Source organism: Microcebus murinus, chromosome 14 (assembly GCF_040939455.1).
Source record: "Microcebus murinus isolate Inina chromosome 14, M.murinus_Inina_mat1.0, whole genome shotgun sequence".
In the NCBI taxonomy this organism is placed as follows: domain Eukaryota; kingdom Metazoa; phylum Chordata; class Mammalia; order Primates; family Cheirogaleidae; genus Microcebus; species Microcebus murinus.
The window spans coordinates 26,005,296-26,031,116 of NC_134117.1; the positions used below are offsets into that span (position 1 = coordinate 26,005,296).

General features: G+C 41.2%; 1 protein-coding gene across 2 annotated transcripts in view; it reads left to right on the forward strand.

Moving 5' to 3' along the window:
- PKD2L1 (polycystin 2 like 1, transient receptor potential cation channel) overlaps positions 1-25,821 on the forward strand; it is a 34,924-nt gene continuing 9,103 nt past the window's right edge. The window contains exons 1-3 of one of the 2 annotated variants that reach the window (XM_076010376.1): positions 1-235; positions 780-893; positions 25,299-25,426. In XM_076010376.1, coding sequence (XP_075866491.1) covers positions 1-235; positions 780-893; positions 25,299-25,426 — 477 coding nt within the window. Of the gene's footprint in view, positions 236-757; positions 894-25,298; positions 25,427-25,821 lie in introns of both variants that reach the window. The other variant, XM_076010377.1, reaches the window with a different exon arrangement.

The window sequence follows — 25,821 nt, forward strand, 5'->3', positions numbered from 1 at the left end:
ATGAATGCTGTGGAGAGTTCTGAGGGGCAGGAGCTGCAAAAGCTGGGGAGGGGAGCCTGGGACAACCCCGCCTACAGTGGCCCCCCCTCCCCACATAAGACATTGAGGATCTGCACTGTCGCCAGTGTGGTGCCCCCCGAGCCCCAACCCAAGAAATCTGAAGATGAACCCCAGGAGAAGGCACCCAGGACGCTGGTGTCCAGCTGCTGCCTCCATATCCATCGCGGCATTAGAGGTACCAGGTGGAGGGAGGGTTCTCCTGGGATTTTGGAGTCAGAAGCAAGGGTCACCAAAAGCTTCTAGGAGGAAAATGTGATCTGAAGAAGAGGTGACATCTCAGTGTTTATTTGGGGTTTGTGAATTGCCTGTGTTCAACCTGCATGCCCCAGAACACAGAGACCTGTCTAGAGGTTTACCAGATGGGGAGCCTGGCACAGTCATCACTTGGGGACCCAGAGGGGTGTGTGGAAGCTAGTTTGAGGGAGGACATGGATATAATGATACCCTGGACTGCATACCCTGGATTGCACCCCTCCCCAAAACAAGTTCTTCCTTTTCATGCCTTTGTTCTCTGCTACCCAGTGCCTTCACCCTGTCTACCCCAGGGAGCTGGATCTGGGAGGGCAGGCATGGGTATAGCCAGATTCAGCCAAGAGACAAGGTGATGGGTAAGGAAGGGCTGGGGTGGACATAGGGGTAAAGCCAGGTACAGAGGGGTGGGGATAAACAGGAGGAACACTGCTCTTAGGGATTCCAGGAATCTCTCCAATGCCCCTTAGGACTTTGGGGAACAGCCCTGACTGAGAACACAGCTGAGAACCGGGAACTTTATGTCAAGACCACCCTGCGGGAGCTTTTGGTATATGTTGTGTTCCTGGCGGACATCTGTCTATGTGAGTACCATCTGTCTGTGTGTACACCTGTCTGCGATAAGCACCTATGTGTGTGGCATCTGTACATGCATTTCTGCAGGCAGCATCTGTGGATCTGTGTTCTGGGAGCTCTGGATACCAACACGCAAATCCAATGCATTGCCTTTTTAGCATAAGGCATTTTGTTTAAAAAGGACTTGTCAGTAGAGGAAGGTAGATTGTTGGAAAGCAGTTAATAAAAGTTGTTTTGTCAAGAATTACAAGGGAAACCCAGTTTTTAAGTGTAAATTACTGCCATTGACTCAGCAGCCATTGTTCCCTATGGACAGGTGGAAGTTTTAACCCCTCTGTAAAGAGTGGAAGGCCACTCCTTCCAGCTTGGAAAAAATAGTCCGGTAGGTTTCACAGTTAGCTGTTACACTATATCTGATCCATATTTCTTCAGAGGCAGCAAGAAAAAGACTCAGGAGGCTTAGAGCTCAGATCCCTGATAAGAAGGCTAGAAATGCGGTGATGGGTGTCAAGTGAGAGACCACCACGCCAGGGGCCATTGAGGGAAGCTTATCTGAAGCTCTAGTTATAGACAGAAACAGGAAGTCTCTAAGTTACAAGAAGCTAGTGAAAAGACAGAAGGGAAGACCATTGGAAGATAGAGTCAAAGATCTGTAGATAATAAAGTTGGAACTAAAAGACACTATTAGTCTATAGATGAGGATACAAATTTTGTATTTAGTTTATTACTTCTTTCAAAAGTAGCACAAGTGAAGTTTGCCTAGTTTAATAGAATTGTATGTGTAGTTGTGTGTGGATTAAAGCTGTAGGTTGGACCATACAACTAAGATGCCTTTGTTACTAGTGGCCTTCTATATTCCAGAAGGCTCTATTCTTTTTAGGGTGCATGAATCTTTCGAAAGTGGAAGCAGTCTGATAGCATAAGCTTTGATGGAAAGTTTGGTCATCTTTTGAGCCACGCCCATTTGTGTGATCCCTCTAGGAGAGCTGAGCAGAAAGCACTTGCCTCTGGCTGTGCTGTGTTGGAACTCACTCTGTGCCAACAGATGGGGCAGACCTGAGTTATTGCCACTGGTCACTCAGCATGGAGTGAAAGGAGACAGTGTGTGTGAGGAACAACAGCCAATCCAATGTGCATTTTGTGGGGCCCATTCGATTCCTTTCAGCAAATGACTGTCAGAAATTCATTGTTGACATATTGATTTTTTTGTCTTGACCATCTGCTAGCAAGGAGTATTCTCCTCCTCTTTCAGATCCTGTGACAGCAGCTGAAACCCACAGGCAGAACCTTTCTCCATGCATGATTAAATGTCTCTATTTCCAGATTAGCCTTTGGAGCAGGATTGGGAGGTTTCTAGCTTCTACCCAGAGTTACAGTGGACCATTTCTGACTCCTCGGTATGGGGCTGAAAGGGATAAAAGATTGGGTTCTGGAAGCCCAGAAATCTCATCTACTAGTGTTCTCCCCTTTCTGAGATCTCAATGCACTGATGAATGCCAGGTGGGCTGTGACTTGCCAAGTCTGAGTCATAGACTCAGTCCAATAATTGCAGAATCCTTGAGTGGCCAGGGGCTTTCCAGGTCATCTAGTTCAAGGATGCAGAACATGCAGAGCCCCTTCTCTGTGATCCCTCCCATAGTGCTCTGTCAGTGGCCAACCAGCCCCATTGTGGGGAGTCTCACTGTTTCATGGGGCAACTCATTCTACTCTTGGGCAGCTCTATTTCCTTCCATTTATGCAGCCCCCTACTCAGTGGCAGGCATTGGGATGAAAGACACATAGGCAGGTGATACTTGGGCCTTTCCCCTCCAGGGCTCACCTTCTCCTTTTCAGAACTTTCTTTCTTCCATTGAACTATATACTTTCCTGTGATTCTCTGAAGTTTGAATGAAGGTAGCTGCTTCTTGGTCATCTGTTCTCCTGGTTAAATAATTTCTATTTATCACTAAATTAGTCATTATAATAGGGTTTACAGAGGTAGTATTATGCAGAGATTGAAGGCTCTGAATTTGCACAGATTTGGATTAAAAAACAATGCTCTACCATTTACCATCTGAGGGAACTTGAACAATTTGTTTAACTTCTTTGGGTTTCAGTTTCATCATCTGTACCTGCCCAATCCAATAGGATTATGTCAGATAACATCCATGAAGTTATTAACTCAGTACCTAGTATATATTAAAATCTATTTCAGAATGCTTACCATTCTGGTTGCCTGTTACTAGACCTGACCTATATGATGTTTAGTACTGGACAAAATATATTACAGGCAATCTGACCAGCATAGAGTACTGTGATGGTATTACTTCTGTTGTGCCCATATTTGGGGGATCTGTGAGGACATGCAGAAGTAGTGATATCTGAGCTGAAACCTGAGAGATAAGGAATATTTAGCCCCTTGAAAGGGAGGTGAAGAGAAAGGAAATTTCTGGGAAGAGGGGACAGTATGTGTCAAGACTCAGAGAGGAAAGAGGGCACAGTCTAGTTAAGGTGCATCAATCAATGCAACTGGAACAGAGAGTCTGAGAAGCAAAGTGGTAGAAGATGATGAGGCTGGCCACATAAACAGGGGCATATCACAAAGGGCCTTATAAGGCATGATGAGGAATTTGGATTTTACCCTGAAGGCTACAAGGGGAGCCACTGAAGGGTTATAAGCAAAGGAGTGACATGATAAATTTTGAGAGAATAAAAGCCTGACCTTGGGTCAGAGAGGTATCTCTGGGAAAGCTGAGTGGGGAAGATGATAGTCCTGTGCTAAGCATATTAATGGTTTTTCTTAAAAAGCCTCACGAAAGCCTTATCAGGGCTACTGAGTCAATCTAGTGGTAGTATAGCATGCTGGTAAAGCACTAGGGCTCTGAAGACTGTCTGGGTTTAAGGCCTGGCCTTTCCAATGATCAGCTGTGTGATCCTGAGCAAGTCTGCTAATCTCTCTTAGCCTTGGGTAATGATCATGCCCACCTGATAAGATAGTTGTGAAGGTTAACTAAAATAGTTTAGCACAGTATCTGTCTGGCATATGGTAAATAATGTCTATTATCTTCAACTCACAACAGGCACTGTAAAACTATACTATAGCTTCATGAACCTAATCAGCATTGGAAGGGAGAAAGGGAGAATTAATCTGACACCTTTAAACCTCTGAAAACCTCTACCTCCTATGGAGATGGGCTCTTAGTAAAGATCTTGAAATCATTAAACTACCTAAAGATGTGCCATTTAACTACGTTTGACCTTGAAAATTGAAGTCCAAACCCACAAAGTACCAGCCCCCAACAAAAACGTTTTATGAAATAGAATTTGGAGGCCTTCATATTCTGATGTTTCCTACAAACCTTTAGTAAAATAATACCAATACTAGTTTCCTAGCTCCCATCCTCTCTATGCCTCCTTCTTTCAGGCAGGTCATCAGGCAACATGGAGCCTTGGACAGGCCTCAGCAGGGCCACTCTGGTGCTCTCCAAGGTCCTGGCCTCACCTCCCTGTAGCCTCCCTGAGCCCTGGCCATCTGCAACTAGATGATGCATTTTCAGTGGGGGTGATGTAGCCTCCAAGGGGGTAAAAATAGTTTCTGGGAAGGCAAAGGAAAAAACCCACTTTAGATATTACAGTGGCTTTTGTCCCTCCAAAGAGCCACAGTACCTAAACAAATATAGGGTGTATCTATGGTATTATGACTTAATTGGATTGGGGAGTGATTAGGAAGAAAATGTCACAGAGGTTCCTGGGGGAATGGATAATGCAAAAAAAGGTTAAGAAACACTAGTCAGTATGCTGACTGAGCTCTCCTGCCTAAGGATAGAGAAGACAAGTGCTAACTCGGAATCCAGCATAAAGCAGGGTGGCTGTTGTGTTGTTCTATCAGGATGCTGTTTCCTAAGAACTGGAGAGTCATGCGGTTGGCTATGCACCTTTGCCAATGTGCTTTCTCCTGTCAGTTCCTGTGACTGGGTTCAAATGTTCCAGGACCTATGCCTCGTATTAGATAAATACTGTGGCATAATGGAAACATGAAAACACTGGAGTCAGACAAACTGGATTCAAATACATGCTCTGCCACTTATTGACTTTGTGACCTTGAACACTTCCTTGTTGGTAGAAAAAGAATAATATTATTTATCTTACAGAGATAACATGTATAAAGAATCTAACACAATTTCTGGTAGTAATTGTATTATCTAGTGGAATTTCAAAATATTCACTTGGTCCTCTAGACTGGTTGTAAAAAAATACCATTCAAGGAAGAAGCCAATGAGTTGAGAGGATTGCCTACCTCAGGAGACTTGAGACCCCTATAAAGATGGATCCTCAGCCAGGCACCTGTAATTCTAACACTCTAGGAGGTCAAGGAGGGAGAATTGCTTGAGGTCAGGAGTTCGAGACCAGCCTGCGCAAGAGCGAAACCCCATCTTTACTAAATATAGAAAAATTAACTGGGCGTCATGGTATGCACCTGTAGTCCCAGCTCTTCGGGAGGCTGAGGCAGGAGGATTGCTTGAGCCCAGGAGTTTGAGGTTGCAATGAGCTATGATGATGCCACTACACTATACCTGGGGTGACAGAGCAAGACTATGTCTCAAAAAAAAAAAAAAAAAAAAGGAAAAAAAAAGCCAATCTGAGAAGGCTACATACTGTATGATTCCAACATACAGTATGAAGGGTGTGGACTTCAATTCTGGAAAAGGTCAAACTATGAAGACAGTAGAAGTCACCAGTGGTTTCCTAGGGCTGGGTAGAGGGAAGAACGAATAGGCAAAGCACAGAAGATTTTTAGGGCATTGAAACAACTCTGTATGATACTATATAACAGTGGATACATTTGTCAAACCCACAGACTATACAATGGCAAGGGTGAATCCTAATGTAAACTATACACTTTGGGAGATCATGATGTGTCAATGTTGGTTCATCATGTAATAAATGTAGCACTCTTGTGGGAGATTTTGATAGTAGGGGAGGCTGTGCTCATGTAGGGCAGGGGATATATGGGAAATCTGTCTTGTCTTTCACTCAATTTGCTATGAACCTAAAACTGCTCTAAAAAATAAAGTTTATTTTTAAAGTGTACTAAAAATACCTTTCATGACTATAGTTAATAATAATGTATTATATCTTCCAAAATAGCCAAAGGAGAGGATTCTATTGTTCTTACCATAAAGAAATGATAAAAAGGCAGGGCATGGTGGCTCACATCTGTAATTCTAGCACTTTGGGAGGCTGAGGCAGGAAGATCACTTGAGCCCAGGAGTTTGAGACCAGCCTGGGCAATATAGTGAGACCTCTGTCTTTACAAAATAAATTAACAAATTAATTAACTTAATTAAAAAATAAACAAGAAATGATAAACATTTGAGGTGATAAATATGCTAATTAGCCTGATTTGATCATTCCACAACATATATATGCAACAAAGCATCATATGGTACCCCATAAATATATATGATAATTAAAAATAAAATGAAAAATAAATAAATAAATACAATAAAAATATCTTTCAGAATTTGTAGTTGGCTCCACATATAGGGATAGCATCACTTGAGCAACATCCTTAAGTGACGTTAGACCTTTAAGTTAAAGCACTTTTTCCAGAAGGCCTCTGTTTCTCACCACCACCACTCTGATCATCATTATTAACAGCACAAGCAACAAGCTTTTTTTTTTTTTGAGGCAGAGTCTCACTTTGTTGCCCAGGCTAGAGCGAGTGCCATGGCGTCAGCCTAGCTCACAGCAACCTCAAACTCCTGGGCTCCAGCAATCCTCCTGCCTCAGCCTCCCGGGTAGCTGGGACTACAGGCATGCGCCACCATGCCCGGCTAATTTTTTCTATTTCTATTAGTTGGCCAATTAATTTCTTTCTATTTATAGTAGAGACGGGGTCTGGCTCTTGCTCAGGCTGGTTTCGAACTCCTGACCTCTAGCAATCCGCCCGCCTCGGCCTCCCAGAGTGCTAGGATTACAGGTGTGAGCCACCGTGCCCAGCCAACAAACCTTTATTGAACAGTTTTTCAGTGTGCCTATAGAAGCAGAGTCTTGGGAAATTCTAGTGGATTACTTCTTTTTCTCTTTATTGCTGTATTTAAAAGATGATATAAAGACATTAAAGAACATTTTGAAATTCACCACCACTACACCAAAGAGATTTTCACTTTTTCACATTACCAGTCCTCATCCATAAATATATATTTTTACCTAGTTGTATTACATTGTACACTTTCACTTATATTTAGATCATAAACATTTCCTTATGTTTCTAAGTAGCTTTTATATTTTCATTTTCATGACTACAGTCATCGCAATTAACTAAAACATTTCTCTTGTTATTATAATATTTACCAGTTATGGGTAAATATATTAATATCTATACCTGCTGCTTTTTTTCTATTTTTCTTATATTATTTCCTTGGGAATGTCCAAGGAGAGAGATTACTAGGCCACAAGATAGGCATATCTCCTGCTCCCTATTTGTTGTCATTCTGCCTCTGGAAGGGATTTATACAAATTTATTATGCCACCAGTGCTATAAGATCACACCAGTTCTGTCACAACCTCATCAAAATTGTATATTTTCATTTATAATTTTTCTTATTAAATAGGTATAAATGGTACAACTTATCTTCATTTACTTGCCTTTCATTAGTAGTGAGGATGGACAGTTTTCTCATGTTTTAATTTATGATGTGTATGTAATTTTGTGTAAATTATGTAAGCTATGCTTTAGGAGGGACCAGGGTGGGGATGGGGCTCCCCTTGGTGGGGAATCAGGGATCTCATTTCTAGGATCCGGGGTCCGGGGAATGGAAAGAATAACAAAGTTAGGCATCACCAGTACAGCAGGTGGCCTGGGATGGGCCCTAGTAAACTATCACCATTAGCCATATTGACCACATTTCCTCTCCTTTATGCTTTATTCTAGAAACTTGGAGGGGGGAAGCCTAAAAACCAAGGCTATTTGGAATCTCATCTGGCTAAAACAGAGTTATCTTTTTTATGCAGGCAATGTGGGTGACCCATCCATCTTCTCATAATAACAGTATCAATTGTGTAGCCCTTTAAACCTTACAAAGAGATTTCATGCCTATTATATTGTTTGATCCTGACAGCAATCCTGTAAGGCACAGATATTATTATTTCTTTTCTTCAGATTAGGAAATTGTTGTTATTGGCATATAAACATTTCAGAAACGATTAGTCATTCAGAACTGTTCCAGATGGGTAGAGTCAGTTCTTGTCCTAGGTATTCCTCAGCAGAGAAAGTGCTGGAGTCCTGCCTCTCCCTGCCTGCTGGCCCCACACCACCATCATATTTATGAAAAGGCTTCCAGCCCTTTGTCTTCTGGGAGGGATAGCTGTAGCCTTTTGTTGCTGGAGGAAACATTGAAGGTCTTTGTGTAGAAACAATGACTGTTTGTTTTAGGAGACATTATTGTTATCTCAAAGGTGCACCTGGGACTGGCCCTGTTTAAGAGAGGCTCTAAGCCAGGACAAGACTGAGTCTGGTCACCATGGAGCTGGTGAGGAGGGCAGAGACCCTCAGGCTTTGGTGATTCATGTCTACACATCAATTAATGTCAATTGAAATTCTTTATCCAGCACTGGTTAATCTCCACTCTTCTTTCTTCTGGTAGATTTCAAGGTTCTGTTAATGGATTGGTGGAATTGCATTAACAGGAGAGGTTGAAGTGAGCTTGCGGATCAGGAAGATGACTTTCTTGACTGAGCATTTCTAGAATCAACAAAGAGAGGAATAGAAATATATTGGAGGTTCAGGAAGTGAGGGTGGGTGAGGCCCACACTGGGGGTGTAATGATGTCAGAAGATAAGTGGTCGCATAGAGCCATGATTTTAGTGAAGGCACAGTCACAAAATGGCAAGACCACAGGGCCTGGAATAAGGTGACCTGATCCCAATGATGAGCCATGTGTCTTTCGCAAGATAGAACAAGATACTTAAATCTCTCTGAGCCTTGATTTCCTTCTGATGTGAGGATAATGTCTGCCTTTGTGAAGCTGGTGGAAAACAAATAAGGTACTTAGCATGGTGCCTGGAATATAATAGGCTTTTGATAAATACCAGTTGCCATTCCATATCAAGGTATAAATTGGAAAAATATTGAAATACATCTCAATACTCTAGATTATTATAGATGAGATCTGGCTAGGGCACTGTTGGTGTAAGTGGCCAGAGAAAGAGCAAGGCACGAGTCTGGGTACTAGCTCTGTGTCTTGCCAGCCAAATGACCCTGAACAAGTCACGTAATCTCTGAACTTCATGCTTCAGGGGTAAGGTGGAAGAGTCATCAGACATGGCTGACAAGCAATTGGGAGACAGTATAAGGGAAAGCTATTTGAAAAATATGAAATAAGCTACACAGGTAAAGGATTATAATGATATTGATAATAATCTCCCTGTTATTGGGTGGTGTCGGTAGTAAGGCTGGGGTTTTAAGTTCAAGCAGATCTTCAGGACGGGGCAGTTCTAGTTACAGAGACAAGGCATAGAGCAGCAGTTCTCAAAAGTGTTCTCTAAAGACCACTGGGACTTCCTGAGACCCCAAAGCAGATTTGTATAAGGTCATATTTTCCATACACTTCAACCAAAACAACATATTGCAACAGATTAAAGGTATAAGCAAATATGAAAATCCAGCTGTTTTCTATTAAGCCAAACATTCAGGAAACTTGCGGACATGTAAAACACTGCACTTTTTTCATTATAAAAGTGTTTTGTCTAAAAAAAGGCTTTTTTAAATAAAAATATGATATTTGTGTTTACATGTGTTGCATTTGTTATCATTTTTTAATGAATGAATTAATAAATAGGTAAATTTTCCCTGAGTTTTCATTTCTAATAAGGTCATGATTGATAAATATAACCCAAATAGACAAAAACCTTTTGGAGTCCTCAAAATTTTTAATAGTTACAAAGAGGTTCTTAGAATAAAACATTTGGGAACCACTGGTTTGGAGTTTGAGCTGGTCAAATCAGATTGTTTCTTAGCCTGGTGGAAAAGAACAGATGAGACAAATAGAGCTTATTAGCAAAATGCTCACACCAAGGATAAGATCCTGGGTATTCATGCATTCGTTCATTGAAACATGTATCCTATGTACCAGGCTGTAGGTCAAGTGCTAAGAGTTTTGAAGTACTTGGGACACATCCTATTCCTTCAAGGAGTAAGAGAGGCTGACATGTAAACCAACAGCGACATGGAGTGTGATGAGTGCTGCGGTGGTGGGTGGTCTGGGACCTTGGCAAGGTGTAGGGGATAAAGTAGTCCAGGGAGATCTGGGAAATCTTGCGAGTCCCAGAAGCAGGTCCTCATTCAGGTCTGGGGTGGGCCAAAGTCATTGCCATTTGCTCGCTTGTTTGCTTGTTTAACATTGTTAAAAATGTTCTTGGCTGGGCGCGGTGGCTCACGCCTGTAATCCTAGCACTCTGGGAGACTGAGGCGGGCAGATTGCTCAAGGTCAGGAGTTCAAAATCAGCCTGAGCAAGAGTGAGACCCCATCTCTACTATAAATAGAAAAAAATTAATTGGCCAACTAATATATATAGAAAAAATTAGCTGGGCATGGTGGCGCATGCCTGTAGTCCCAGCTACTCAGGAGGCTGAGGCAGAAGGATTGCTTGAGCCCAGGAGTTTGAGGTTGCTGTGAGCTAGGCTGACACCACGGCACTCACTCTAGCCTGGGCAACAAAGTGAGACTCTGTCTAAAAAAAAAAAATGTTCTTAACTGTTTTTTAAGTCATGGCCAGGGAGGCTGAAAGTCATTGCCATTTGCAGGCTTGCTTGTTTGTTTTAAGTTTGGCTCCCAGCCTGGGGGAAGCAGGGGTGGTGGAGGTAGCTTGGGCCAACTAAGGCCTCAGGCTATGAGTATACAGAAGCTTTGCCACAGTCAGAGTCTTAAAGGGCAAGTAAGAGGAAGAAGGTATAAAATAGTATTTCTCTTCATTTTGTTACAACATAATTCTACCCTTTTCCCCCACAAAAAAGTTAAACTGGGAATATCATTATTAAATTTTTACCTAATACATAGTCCTTGTTTTTTATTATAAAAGTCCAATAATGTAGAGAAAATTAAATCCCCTCCCTGTAAGCACTGTTAATAGTTTGGTATACATCATTTCAGCCATTTTCTAGACACATATAAAATATATGAATTTTAGATAAGAAGCTTTGGTTGTCTTACAGCAGGAAGATTTGTGAAGTCCACAGCAATGCTATCTATGTGATGAAATGTCCACTGATCGGTGATAAAAGTAGGGTAGGAGGCTCTCCCAAAGTGCTAAAATGGCTGATGGCAATAAAGTCAGCGTAGGAGGATTTCTTGATGCACTTTGTAGCAATGAGACTGCCAGCTTACAGTGATGACCCGGGACAGGAAAAGTGCTTCCTGCCAGATACCCTTGAGTCTTGGACTGGCTCTTCCGGCACCTGCTTTCTTCACTCTCTGTTCTCTCCCCAGGCACTGGTCCATTTTGCTTTCTTTTTACCTACCTCTGCCCAGAACATTTGACTCCTCTTCTTTCCTGCTAGTCCCCTGTCTCCCAGCCTTTCCCTGTTCTCCTAGTCCTGATACAAGCCTATGGCTTCTTGAGGCTTTTTTTTCAGGGGTCTCCTTGCTGGTAACCCCAGGGAGTTTTTCTCTTTTAGTTCTTGAACACCAGGAAAAGTTTGATAAGATGTTTCAGGAAGTTCATGTCCTTCAAAGTGGTAATGATGTAGTTTCTGTTTAAATTATTTTAAAAATCAAGCAATTATTAATTACTTAAATATGGTTTCCCTCTATATGGAACTATTTGAGAGGCTCCTGTTGTGTACTCAGTGAGAAAGCCCTATGGTAAAGGAAGTGATGCATTTATCTGGGGTGACCAGAACTGTCTTCATACAGTCTTCTTGGGTGGCCTTTCTTTTGCAATACTCCATGAACCAATCAATGATGAGGCTACCCTTAATAGACCCAGGAACTCCAGAGAGAATCAATTCTGGGCATTGGGTAAGCATATGGTTTAAGTCATGGCGTTGATTATCCTGTAATCTTCACAATGTCTTATTGGTCCATGTAGTTTAGATTGCACAATTACAAGTAAAGTCCAGGGCTTCTATATAATGAACTCACTCACTACCGACTCTATTAACTTAGTTACCTCTCTCTTATCATTGTTAAGAGAGTGCATGAAATGGTGGCATCCTAGCTGGACTGACTCCCTATATATGTGGTCACTGGATTTTTCCTGCCTGCTTTTCCCATTGCTTCTGGGTCCACATTTTCGAAGGACTCTAGCCTTGGCAGTCTTTATCATCAGAGGATCCTGTTCTAATGCATCCTCGGTTTCTAGCATTGAATACATTTTTGATTCAGTTGGATTTAGGCAGCAAAAAGTCTTTGGGTCTCAGCTCTACACTACTCTCTGTGGCTTTAGTTTTTCCAAGATGACCAGTCTCTGAGATCTCTGAGTAAACCCAGTACCAGTCTAGGCAACATAAGGAGAGCTCATCTCTATGAAAAATTTAAGTTATCTGGGCATGGTGGTGCATGTCTGTAGTCCCAGCTACTCAGGTGGCTGAGGCAGGAGCATATAGCTTGAGCAGCAGGAGTTCTAGGCTGCAGTGAGCTATGATCACAAAACTGCACTCCAGCCTGGGTGACAGAGTAAGATCCTGACTCAAAAAAAAAAAAAAAAGAAAGAAAAGAAAAGACACAAAGACAGTAAGAGCAAGCACAACTCTTCCTCTGTCACTTTCTATAGAAACATGTATACAATCATCTCTGACTCATCAGCCAGGGAAATCCCCATATTAAGATATTAAGATGGGTCTATTATGTCTTATTATAGTTGATGTCTTCCGCTCTCCAGTGTGCCCCCCTGCTCGGAGACCATAGCTACAAAAGTCTTATATTTCCCTCCTGACATTGACTGAAGTTCATGCTATGTCTTGAGGTTTCAAAATCCTTCAAAATTAATGCTATTTGGGGTCAATATTTTTCTGGGATGATTCTGAAGAGAAAGACTATCCATTTTCCTCAGCACCTCCTGTTTTGGCTGCTGTCTTAAAAAAAAAACAAAACTCTTCAAGCAGTTCTGAAACCACATAATAATTTACAAACCCCCAGCTAAGGGCTATATCAATTGTGTAAGAATCAATTTTTTTTTTTTTTTTTTTTTGCTCTCTCTTGCATCTGCATTCAGAATTGAATAGAACAGGGAAGTTCCAGCAGCTAATCACAAGTATACCCTTGTGCCCTGTTCCCTAGTCCTGTCTCTAGTCTTCCAGGTATCTGATTTCAGTATTCTGTCCCCTGAGATCATCTGTTATATTAATTCAGCATGGATAAGTATTTGTAGGTCTATTCTTCCTGCTATGCTGAGATCTCAGGGATATTAGAAACTTTAGGAAGATCACTAACAAGATCTTGGATTCATTTTCCATTTTCCAGACCTTCAACCTGATTGAATTCCTTTCAACAGCAACTCATAAAAATTTTTGGCTCTGAATCTGATTTCCTAAGAGGAACCTAGCCATGTATAATCACAGGTTCTCTAGATCTTGAATCTTCCAAACTTAAGCCCTAAAAGGCTTATAATGCTCATAGGCTGTTACTGAAGGTGTGAGTGATCTAGTTCTCTCAGTTGTAGTCTCTGTAGAAACAATGACATGAAAGGACATGCCCTGGTTTTCTACAATCCTTCAGTGCATACTCCAAGGACCCTTCCCTCATTTCCACATTCCAGCTTTCTTCTGGCTACTATTCATGTTAGGACACATGGGGTACTTGGAGTTCAACTTGGAATGACCCAATAGTATTAATCAGAATGTGTGGGTGGGACAGCAGCAGATAGGATGTTGAAAGGTGGATTGCTGAAGGAGGAGGAACAGGGAGAGGAAGAAAAAGGAGGAGAATAAGGACAGTAACAACAGTTTTTTAAGGAAGGGCTTTCCACTGAGAAAAGGAACATGGTTCTGTATACCCAGGAAATGCTTTCAACCAAGATATCTGTGATTAGACTTGACTTTTATTAGGATAGGAATCCTGTGCTATCAGTTTGTTGACTTCAGCTCCATATTTTTTCCCTCTATAGGCCAAAAACATATTTTTAATGTTTATTTTCTTAGAAAGGCTCCTTTTGCAAAGTACTTATCTGACATGGATATATTCATAGGAATATATGTTGGGATATTGATTTACCTACAACAACAAGACCAAAATAGCAGTTGTTTAAATAAAATAGAAGTCTATTTTGCTCTCACATAATGGTCTGAGGTATAAGAAACCCTAGATGAACATAGGGCTTCACAACCACATGGGGCCCAAGCTCTTTCTATCTGCTCTGTAATCCTCAACACACAGCTTCTATCCCATGCTGTAGCTGCTGTTCTTTCTTCCATATTCCAACTAGCAGGAAGTAGGAAAGTAGAAAGCAAAGGCATGTTCCTTCAAGTAAACAAGCTAGAAGTTTGAGTAGAAGCATTTTACTCCACTCACATTTCACTGGCCAGAACTTAATCAAATGGTCACCATACCTAGCTGCAAGGGAAGTGGGCAGTGTGGTACTTAGTTGGACAGAAGTGTGCCCCCAGATAAAATTATTTTATTATGTAGAATAGAGAGGAAAGGGAGGGGAGGTATTGGGGAATAACTAGCAGCTTGTGCCAGATAAGGTGAGAAGAAATCTTGTCCATTGTTTGGCTTTGGGGTAGCAACAGTTAACGAATCCTGGAGAAATCAAGGCATTAATTGATTTTTTAAGACATTAATTGAAATAATCTCCCTGAGACAAGTCATCAGTGATATTGATGGGAGCTGATTCTTTTTTACCAGGAGTGGATATGAAAGTGCTTAGCTAAGCCATTGTGAAACTGTTACCAGAGGCTGTTGAGGAGGTGAAATAAAGGCTAGTTTCATGATGTTGTATTGTATTTCACAAGAAAGTAGAATCACCCACTAGGGATAAGACCTCCCCAAACCCCAATTGTTTATATCACCAAAGCCAAACTGTATCCAGTATGCCAAGAAATAGTTGGAGGTGTTTCAGAGAACTTCTTGCAAGCCAAGTGACAAGGGTCTCAAGAAAAGGCCATCAGAGGAGCTGCAGGATAAATTTAGAGAATCGGCAAAGCCCAAATACTTCTAACTCTTTAACAGTTGGAGGATTGATGGAACAGTGGAGGTTCTATCCACACAATGACTGTCAGGAATGGGGGTGAAAGAGACACCAAAATTTCTACAGAAGCATCCTCAGTGCGTGTCTTTAGAGCTATCCAGCTTGAGAAGGAGTAGCTGGCTTTTGAGTTAAAAAATTTGAAGGCATGCTTTCTAACACAGGAGTAGTATAGACACATAAAGGAAATATACACTTGCTGGCAGAAGCACCCCATGCCTCCGAGGTCAACTAGTTGTCAATTAGTTGAAGAAAGGGATTCCATTCCTGCCTCAGAAGAGTGTTGCTAGAAAAGGACAGCTACATTCCATTAAATTAGTAATTAGGAGCAGGAAGGACCTCAGTAGCCTATAGATGGCCTATATGGCAGTCACCTGGGAAAGGAGATGTACAAAGCTTCCAACCATAGTCAGCACTGCTGACTTCTTATTATTGCTCTGAGCTGGAGAGGCCTCCCAGCAGTTCAAAAGAGAGGACAAGAATATTCAGTCTCTACTACAAACATAGGAATGGATAAAATCAGGTTATTACCCAAGCTCATGATGATGATGATTAATAATAATTATTAGTCATACTTCTTTAATAATAATATATTTATGCCCCACCTACATCTAAAAGGGATCTGAGCCAGCTTCCATTAAAAAGCACAGATATAATAAAATATAGCCCATTAGAACTATAATAAAAAGACTTAGCAAAAGAAGTGGGAAAATATAGGAGAGGAAAATAACTTACACCGGAAAACTTAAGATAAACAAGAGTACTACCAATGAGAATGAAGTCTGAGGTTCCTGGCAGCCAAAGTGATGAAGAAAACACACATGGTTTCATAATTCTCATTGTTGAGTAAGAAAAAGCACACCAGTTAATAAGGAGATGCTAACTCTGGGAACAACTGGCCTTGTGGGACTTTATATAAGGAGCATGGAATATCATAATGAATAAAAGCAATGTTAAAAATTGGAGCTACCTTCCATTTGACTGGCTCCTATATGTGCCTCCCTTAAAATCCATATTAAATACTCATTTTATAAGGACAATTTTAGGAGTGGGAAATATATGTGTGTGTATACATATATAATGTATGTGTTTGTGTGAATGTGTATATATATATATACACATATGTACACATATATATGAATGTGTGTGTGTGTTCTAGAGATATGGCTTTACCTAGAAATCAAGCTTGGACAGCCTTGAGGAATTAATGGTAGGCATGTTTTTAGAATATCATCATCAGTTGACTTGCTCAGCAAGCCCTCTTTAATATAGGGTAAGAATGTATTTTATAATAACTAATGTAGACTTTGGCACAGATATGCTAAAGTCATCCACTGCCCTCTTTTCTAGCTCTATTTTCCTCAGAAATAATTGCAACCTTTTTGAAAATGTCATGGTTTCCATATAAGTAAGGACTATGTTACAATGAGGTAAAACCCAAGGAAAACTGCCTTAAAGCATAGTGGGATTGATTGTCTAGGTAATGAAAGTCCAAAAGTGGGCAAGGTTCAGGGCTGATCAATTTAGTGACTTAATGACATCATCAAAGACCTGTCTGTTTCTATTACTCAGTTCTGCCAGCTGCACAATGAGTTTCATCCTAAGTTTGCCTCTTCTTGGGTTTTCTCATTCATATCTAGTATGAGAGAGAAGATCCCAAAAGGTTCCAGAAATCTCTCTTCTTGACTCCTTGGTCTGAAATGGGTTACAGGCTCATCCCTGAACCTGTAATGGTGCCAAGGGAGAGGTCTGTACAGGTTTGCTTTGGTCTGAGCTGCTTGTCCAAATCCTAGAGCCAGGGTTGAATTTAACTTCTGGCAACATATGTGAGATGATTAGAATAAGTATGATACCTCAAATAAAATCATGATATTAGCCAAGAGAGGAGAGAATGGGTCTTAGTGAAGCAATAGCAAAGTTCAGTACAGCATCCAGCACCTGCAAATTTCAGCCTGTAACTTGGAAACATACATGAGGAAATATTTTTTAAATGATTTTATTATTTTCATATTTTATTATTATTATAGCATTAATTAAACTTCATGGAAATGAAGAGAAAGAAAATCTACCTATTATGCCACTAATTTTTCAAATAATCAGTTTTTCCTTCAAGTTTTTATGCTTAGTATTTTAAAAAATATTTCATTGTAATGATAGCATGGATACAATTTTACATTTTGTTACCATTTCAATCAATGACTGTATCATACTCCATTAAGTGGCTCAATGATATCATAATTTACTTAATCATTGTCTTTCTGTAGGATATTTAAGTTGTCTGCAATTTTTTTTATGTTGGTAAATTCTATTTATTTATTTATTTTACATTAGAGTATTATGCAATGTTTTGATATTATAAAGGACCCAGCTGATATTTTTATGTATGTGACTTTTTCCTTTGGAATTTATCTGTGTCAGAGTATGGTTCCTGATACAGATTTACATACTATTATCCATTTTACACCAGAATAAAGCTTCTTTTAAGATGATAATCTTTTGAGTTTGCCAAGTGCTTTCACAATTCACCTTCTGACTCAGATATTAAACTCTTTAAATAGCATTTGCTTATAGGGACACTTTATAAGCTTGCATAATCCTAACTGTTTGGATTGAATTTTGGGAGGAGAGTCAGAGTCCCTACTCAGAAGGATTTAGGGTGGTGGAGTGATATATTTGTGTAGTGTAGGATAGTAGTTAAATTCATGGCTTTTTGAGTAAGACAGACTTGAGTTTGAATCCACATTCTACTTGCTTGTTATATGATCTTTGGACATGTTATTTAATAACATTCTGGATCTCAGTTATCTGCAGTGGAGATGGTATTTTCCTACTTTATCAGTTTTTTTCTGGATTGTGGGAGACAATGTACAGAAAGCCAAGTGAATAATAAGTGTCAACAATGTGGTTATTATTATTGAGCAACTGTGACTTTGCTCTGAGGCCAAGATTAAGAGGCATAATACAGTGTGTGTTGGAGAATTTAATTTCTGTCCAAGGAAAATAATCACATACTCTGAATTTGATGTGAAACCCTCACTCTCTGAATCCCCTTCAGAGAATTCACATATCATCATTGTCCTATCTCTGGAAATTTTCTGAGTTGAGGCCCTCAATGCCTCAAAATGATAGTGTTGTACTGACATACTGGCATTGAACATGCCAAGTCAAATTCTGACTCCTTCCATTCTCTGGTTTAGCATCACTTTTTTTTTTTTTTTTGAGACAGAGTCTTGCTTTGGTGCCCAGGCTAGAGTGAGTGCCGTGGCGTCAGCCTAGCTCACAGCAACCTCAAACTCCTGGGCTCAAGCAATCCTGCTGCCTCAGCCTCCCGAGTAGCTGGGACTACAGGCATGCGCCACCATGCCCAGCTAATTTTTTCTATATATATTAGTTGACCAATTAATTTCTTTCTATTTATAGTAGAGACGGGGTCTCGCTCTTGCTCAGGCTGGTTTCAAACTCCTGACCTCGAGCAATCCCCCCCCCCCCCCCCCCCGCCTCGGCCTCCCAGAGTGCTAGGATTACAGGCGTGAGCCACCGGGCCAGGCCAGCATCACTTTTTGAAACACAAAGATCAATTCTACCCCTTCACTGGATCTTAAAGGAAGGAACCAGGAAGGCCAGTCCAGCCCAGCACAGGGGATCCCTCCATGTGATCTTCCGCAAACAGTCCTTTGCTGATGCTCCCAGTGGTGAAAAGGATGTTTGTGAATTGGCCCACTTCATAATTGGAAGTAATGGCAGTTAGAAAGCACTGCTTTTTATGTAGCTTAAATGTCTCCCTCTGTAACTTCTGTTTCTTGGATATAGTTCTGTCCTTGGGGCAGTACAGAAGCAGGCTACTATGGAGGCAGACAGATTTGCATATGAATCCTGGCTCCGTTAGTTGTTTACTTTGGACAGGTCACTTACAGTCTGCAACCAGAATATGGGGATGACATTAGTATACACCACACAGGGTTGTTACAGGATTAAATGAAATAAGCACATCACGCACCTAGTACAGGACACAATAGCTGTTATGAGGCAATAGGGGAATATTATAGTCATGTCTTTCTCCTGATATGGAGGAGGATGATGGTGAAATGCATTATGTTGAGTCCCTGGCAGATTCAGAAATCTTTAAACCAGATGTTCCAATTAGACAAGCTGGTTCTTTATGGTAAAGTCAAACTATTGATCCTTACTGCTTGAATAGAGGGAGAGAGGGAGGGAAGGGAGACACCAGGAAAGATCAACAAGTTGTTTTCAATCTTTTCCACCACAATGCCCCTGAGGGATGTGAGCTCCTTGCATGACTACCAAGGGTTCATGTGGGCAATGGGCTCAGGCATTTTCCCTGGGGGTGGCAAGGGGGTGTTCTAAGCAGCCTGTGTAGTTTATAAAAGCTCTCCCAATCCCAGGGAGGTTCTGAGAGCCCCATGGGAGGTTTTTTCCCTCTTTCCCACTCCCAATGTTGAGAACCACTGAAATAGATACTGAGAAGCACACTGTCTTCTTGACATCTCTATTGAAATGGGATTGATTGATTATCTAAGTGCAATAGATCAAAGCAGTGGTTCTCAAAGTGTGGTCCCAGGACCAGGATCACTTAAGAACTTATTAGAAATGAAATTGTTGGCCACGGCATATTGGTTCACACCTGTAATCCTACCACTTTGGAAGGCTGAGGCAGGAGGATTGCTTGAAGCCAGGAGTTTCAGACCAGCCTCAGCAACAGTGAGACCTCCATTTCTACAAACACTAAAAAAAAAAAAAAAAAAAAAAAAAAAAACTAGCTGGGCATTGTGGTGCATGCCTGTAATCCAGAAATTTGAGGTTGCAATGAGCTATGATGACAGCACTGCATTCTAGCCCGGGTGACAGAATGAGACCCTGTCAAAAAAAAAAAAAAAAGAAAGAAAGCAAATCGTTATGCCCCACTCAAACCTATAAAAATCTGTGTTTTATTTATTTACTTATTTTTGGAGACAGAGTCTCACTGTGTCACCCCAAGTAGAGTGCAGTGGCATCATCATAGCTCACTGCAACCTCAACCTTCTGGGCCTGCCTTAACCTTCTGAGTAGCTCAGACTATAATAGGCATGTGCCACCACAACTAGCTAATTTTTCTATTTTTTGTACAGACAGGGATCTCACTCTTGCTCAGGCTGGTGTTGAACTCCTGAGTTCAAGCAATCCTCCTGCCTTGGCCTCCCAGAGTGCTAGTATTACAGGCATGAGCCACTGCACCGGGCCTGGAATCTGTGTTTTAACAAGCCTTCCAGGTGATTCTGATGCATGCTAAAGTTGTCAGTGGGTTAAGGAAAGGGGAGAAAGACATGGGAGCTGGAATTATCATTACATCTAGCAACCCTGGGCTTACCCTGCCTTGCTTTTGGATTCACACTGCCCCCATGCCTGAGGCCTATCTGATGTTCTGGTTGGATGACTTATTAGGGAGATTGAGTTCTGCCAGCAACATTTCTATCCTCACACTGTATTGGGGTTACTGGCCAACTGTGCTTGCTTGTTAGATCAGCCAAGAACTGGCTTAATTTCTCTTACCCAAGCCTTGTGTGAATTTATTGTTCTCTTCTTTGGACTAAGGAATATTCCAGCCTCTTTCCAACATCTACTAAATAGAAGTTGTCCTTAACTATTTTAATGATATTGCTGTTATGGGTCAAATACAGAGTCAAAACACTTTACTCGGCCGGGCGTGGTGGCTCACGCCTGTAATCCTAGCACTTTGGGAGGCCGAGGCGGGCGGATTGCTCAAGGTCAGGAGTTCGAAACCAGCCTGAGCGAGACCCTCGTCTCTACCAAAAATAGAAATAAATTAATTGACCAACTAAAAATATATATACAAAAAATTAGCCGGGCATGGTGGTGCATGCCTGTAGTCCCAGCTACTCGGGAGGCTGAGGCAGTAGGATCGCTGAGCCCTGGAGACTGAGGTTGCTGTGAGCCAGGCTGACGCCACGGCACTCACTCTAGCCTGGGCAACAAAGTGAGACTCTGTCTCAAAAAAAAACAACAACAAAAAAAACCACTTTACTCAGTTTGAAAATGTCACTTATTTCATTCTACTCTATACTATACTTAGTTTTTATTTTTCCACTGTGCAGGCAATGAACACTTATTGAGAACCTATTAAATACCAGGCACTATGGTAAATGTCCTTGTCCCTGAGGAGCACACAATATGGCGACTGGAACTACTTGTTGGGTAGCCTAAAAGGTATTATATTCCCCATTTTACAGATGAGAAAGCTGAGACTTGGAACTCAAGTCTATACTGTAAGTGGCAGAGCTGGGATTTGAACCTAGATCTGTCTGGCTCTAAAGCTCATGCTCCCTCTACTATATACCATGTTCATTCTGGGACATGTCTTCTCCAATAGAACTTTTTAAGGATGGGAACCATACATGACATCTAGCGAGGTATTTTGCACATGGTAGAATTTGAATAATGTTTGTTTAATGAATATAAAATATGTCTTTAAAATAATTCAGGTAGATAGACTGATAATATGGGCTACTAAGTATCAAAATTGGGGGTATTAGAAATACTCAATTTGGGTTTCATAAAGTGGTGGGGAAGTACCCCTCATCTCAGGAGACTGAATACTAAATTTATAGAAATAAGACTTAATGAAAGGGCCCAGCGTGGTAGCTCACACCTGTAATCCTAGCACTCTGGGAGGCCGAGGCGGCCAGATTGCTCGAGGTCAGGAGTTCGAAACCAGCCTGAGCAAGAGTGAGACCCTGTCTCTATTATAAATAGAAAGAAATTAATTGGCCAACTAACATATATATAGAAAAAAATGAGCCGGGCATGGTGGCGCATGCCTGTAGTCCCAGCTACTTGGGAGGCTGAGACAGTAGGATTGCTTGAGCCCAGGAGTTTGAGGTTGCCGTGAGCTAGGCTGACGCCACAGCACTCACTCTAGCCTGGGCAACAAAGTGAGACTCTGTCTTAAAAAAAAAAAAAAGAATTAAGAAGGAAGAAAGGATGTTTGCATGGAGAGAAAGTGTTGAATAGGTACTAAACTAGTTTAGAAAGTTCTTAAGGTTGCTTCTTGGTCTTTTCTATACCTATGCAGTTCAATTAAAACGTTACCGACAAGAATAAATACTGAATTTCTGTGTGTCAACAGGCATTTGACCAGGTTAAACAATTTTTCTCACAAGCTGTAGTCTTTGCTGCCTAATAATCAGAGATGTTATACCTCCATAAATGGTTGACAAGCAGGTCAGAGCAGTGTTAATTTCCAGCAGTAACTTAGAATCAAAGTAGAGAAAAAGCTATAGCAATGAGTGCCATCTAGTGGCCATTCAGAAGGTGTAACAATTTAGTCAGTCTCTGTCAGTAAGAGAAATTCAGTTCACTAACCATCATTTCTGTAATGTAATAACTGTGTGGTGGGCTCTCAGCAGACAGAAGTTTGATTTCTAGTGGGAGCTCATTTTCCAGATCTATAAAAGTTGAGTCTGAGTCCTTCTCCAGATATTAAGTAATCACAGATTTGCGTTAGAGAGAAGTAAAGCCATATCTTGGACTTTAAGTAGAGTAGAATGGGGAAATATGAAGTAATAATATTTCCTTCTCTGTTGATTTTCCCACCCTGGAAAGGTATAATGATAGTGCCTAATCTGGGATCGCTTACTGGCCCTCTTTTCTTCCAAGACAATATCCCCAGTCTACCCCAACTCATTCTAGATGAGGTGGTAGGAGAAAACATGGCCCAAGATCTGAAAAGGAAAACATTTTTTTTTTTTTTTTTTTGAGACAGAGTCTCACTCTGTTGCCCGGGCTAGAGTGCCATGGTGTCAGCCTAGCTCACAGCAATCTCAGACTCCTGGGCTCAAGCAATCCTCCTGCCTCAGCCTCCTGAGTAGCTGGGACTACAGGCATGCGCCACCATGCCCAGCTAATTTTGTTTATATATTTTTAGTTGGCCAATTAATTTCTTTCTATTTTTGGTAGAGACGGTGTCTTGCTCTTGCTCAGGCTGGTGTTGAACTCCTGACCTTGAGCAATCCACCCGCCTCAGCCTCCCAGAATGTTAGGATTACAGGCATGAGCCACAGCACCCAGCCTGAAAAGAAAAATTCTTAAAGGAAAGTGCTCACAAGGGGCTGACAGATCCTACTTTCAAAATGTTTGATGTAACTACAGTTTCAAGAAAAATACAAAGAATTCTGATATACTTTATACATTTTACCCAGATTTTCCAAATAGAAACATTTTTTGCCATGTTTTCTTCTCTCTCTCTCTTCTCCCTCCACTCCCCCCACACACCTGTGTGAGAGTAAATTGTAGACACAATGCCCTGTTATTCCTAAATATCTTAATATATATTTTCTAAAAACAAGGATATTCTCTTATCTAAGTCAGAAAATTATCTCAGATCCAGTACTGTTATTTAATGAACAGACCTTATTATAATTCCACCAATCATTCCACTACAGCCTTTATTACAGAAGAAAAAATAATGTCCCAGGATCACAGATTATATTTAGTTTTCATATTTCTTTAGTTTCTTTTAAACAATTAGTTTTCTTTGTTTTTCATTACCTGGCCAAAGAATTTGAGTAATGAAATAAGTAATAACAAATTATAACCCATACAAAAAATAAACAAGAATCTGAGAGTTCAAACAGATATACATAAATCAATAAATGAGAAAGAGAAAAAGCTCTTCCTAGAAAGAATGCCAACTAATATATGTAAAAGGAATTATGTAATAAAAAATCACCATTTGGGCCGGGCGTGGTGGCTCACGCCTGTAATCCTAGCACTCTGGGAGGCCTAGGCGGGCAGATTGCTCGAGGTCATGAGTTCGAAACCAGCCTGAGCACGAGCGAGACCCCGTCTCTACTATAAAATAGAAAGAAATTAATTGGCCAACTAATATATATATATATAAATTAGCCGGGCATGGTGGCGCATGCCTGTAGTCCCAGCTACTCGGGAGGCTGAGGCAGAAGGATTACTTGAGCCCAGGAGTTTGAGGTTGGTGTGAGCTAAGCTGACGCCACGGCACTCACTATAGCCTGGGCAACAAGCGAGACTCTGTCTCAAAAAAAAAAAAAAAAAAAAAATCACCATTTGACAACTATCTTTGTTGCCAGATTATTAAATCAGGCAAAAGTCATTAATGGATGCTAAAACTATTAGATGAAAGATTGATGAGTAAGAGGATATTTACATAGTTTCAAAGTATCTCCCCACAAAATACATATTAATCACAAAGAGAAAAAATAATACGTTTACATTGAGGAAATCTGGCAGACACCACCTAAATAAAGGTTCCAAGTTGACATCACCAGTATAATGAAACAAATAGACTATGTATGTACATCCTGATATGATACATTGAAGGACACAGCATCACTTCCCTGGTATTTCTCCCGAAAATGCATAAGATGAATTTTAAAATGAGGAAACATCAGATTAACCTAAATTGAGGGACAATCTATAAAATAAATGTCTTCCAGTTTTCAAATCCTGCCTTTTAACCAGAAAACTTAGAGTCCCCCTTGCATAAAGCCCTACTTCATGCACTTGGGACTAGGTGTGTGTGTTAGGGTGGTTGATAGAGATTCAGTTCTTCAGGGCAAAGGTAAGTTCTGTTTGGATCTGAGAACACTCTGAGTCCCTCTCTCAGGAGATGACTGTGCCCATCAGGATGCACTAGTCACACCTGGGCCAGCAGTGCCATGCCTACCTGCTACTCTCATGGCTACAGAGTCATTGACTCCAGGGGTCATGAGACCACATCTCTCTTGTAAGGTGTTTGGCCAGGGCCTTGAACTATAGAGGAAGTACTCTAGAATATGGAGGTACTTTCCAAAGGGCATAAATGCAGGACAAATAAAAGCAAGCATTACCTAATGTAGAAGGCAGAAATATCTTGGCTCTAGGGAATAAGAAACAGGAGTTAAGCTGGTTCAGGAAGAGAAAAGTAAAATTTCATAATCACAACATAATTTCATAACAATATCATGAGACAATTACTAAGTAGAATTCAGTCTTTCTTAGGTGAGTTGGAGGAGTGGAGGAGACCTTGCAGCTACAACCTTTCCATAATGCCTTCCCTGGTTTCCTCAATGCCACCATCAGCCTCCCAGCCAACCATGGGGGGTAGGGCTGTCATCTGTGTAGCATCTCCAGCTCCAAGGCTGTGGGTTTTCTCATCTCCTCTGGGAAATGGTTATGGAAACAGTGAGAAGGACGCAGCCTCTTGGGTTGTTTTTTAGTGACCTATGGAATGACAAGCTCCAGTGCTTATTACTACACGAAAGTGATGTCTGAGCTCTTCTTACATACTCCGTCGGACACTGGAGTCACCTTCCAGGCCATCAGCAGCATGGCAGACTTCTGGGATGTGAGTATGAGATCTTCCCTACCTCTCTGCTCCCCCTCTCAATGGCCTGAGGAAGGTTGGACTGTGAGCCAGGGAAGTTGGAAGTGAGTCAGGCCGCGTGCCCAGAGATCAGGTCAGTTAAGGATCAGGCTGAGTCAATGGGTCAGGTTGAAATAATGGGTTAGGCTGGAGTTCAGGTGGAGGTAGGTGAAGTGTCAGGATATTGATCAGGGAGGCAAACCAGGAGTTAGACTAGCACTGGGAGTCAGAGGTAAGGCTGAACCTCGAAACACATTTCAAATGAAGAGTAGGGCCATACCAGGTAAGGATCTGGGCAAGGTTCATTGGTTAGCTGAGGAGTCCAAAAAAAGCAGACTGAAGACAGGTTGGGGTAGGGGTAGAGGTCAAAGAATGAG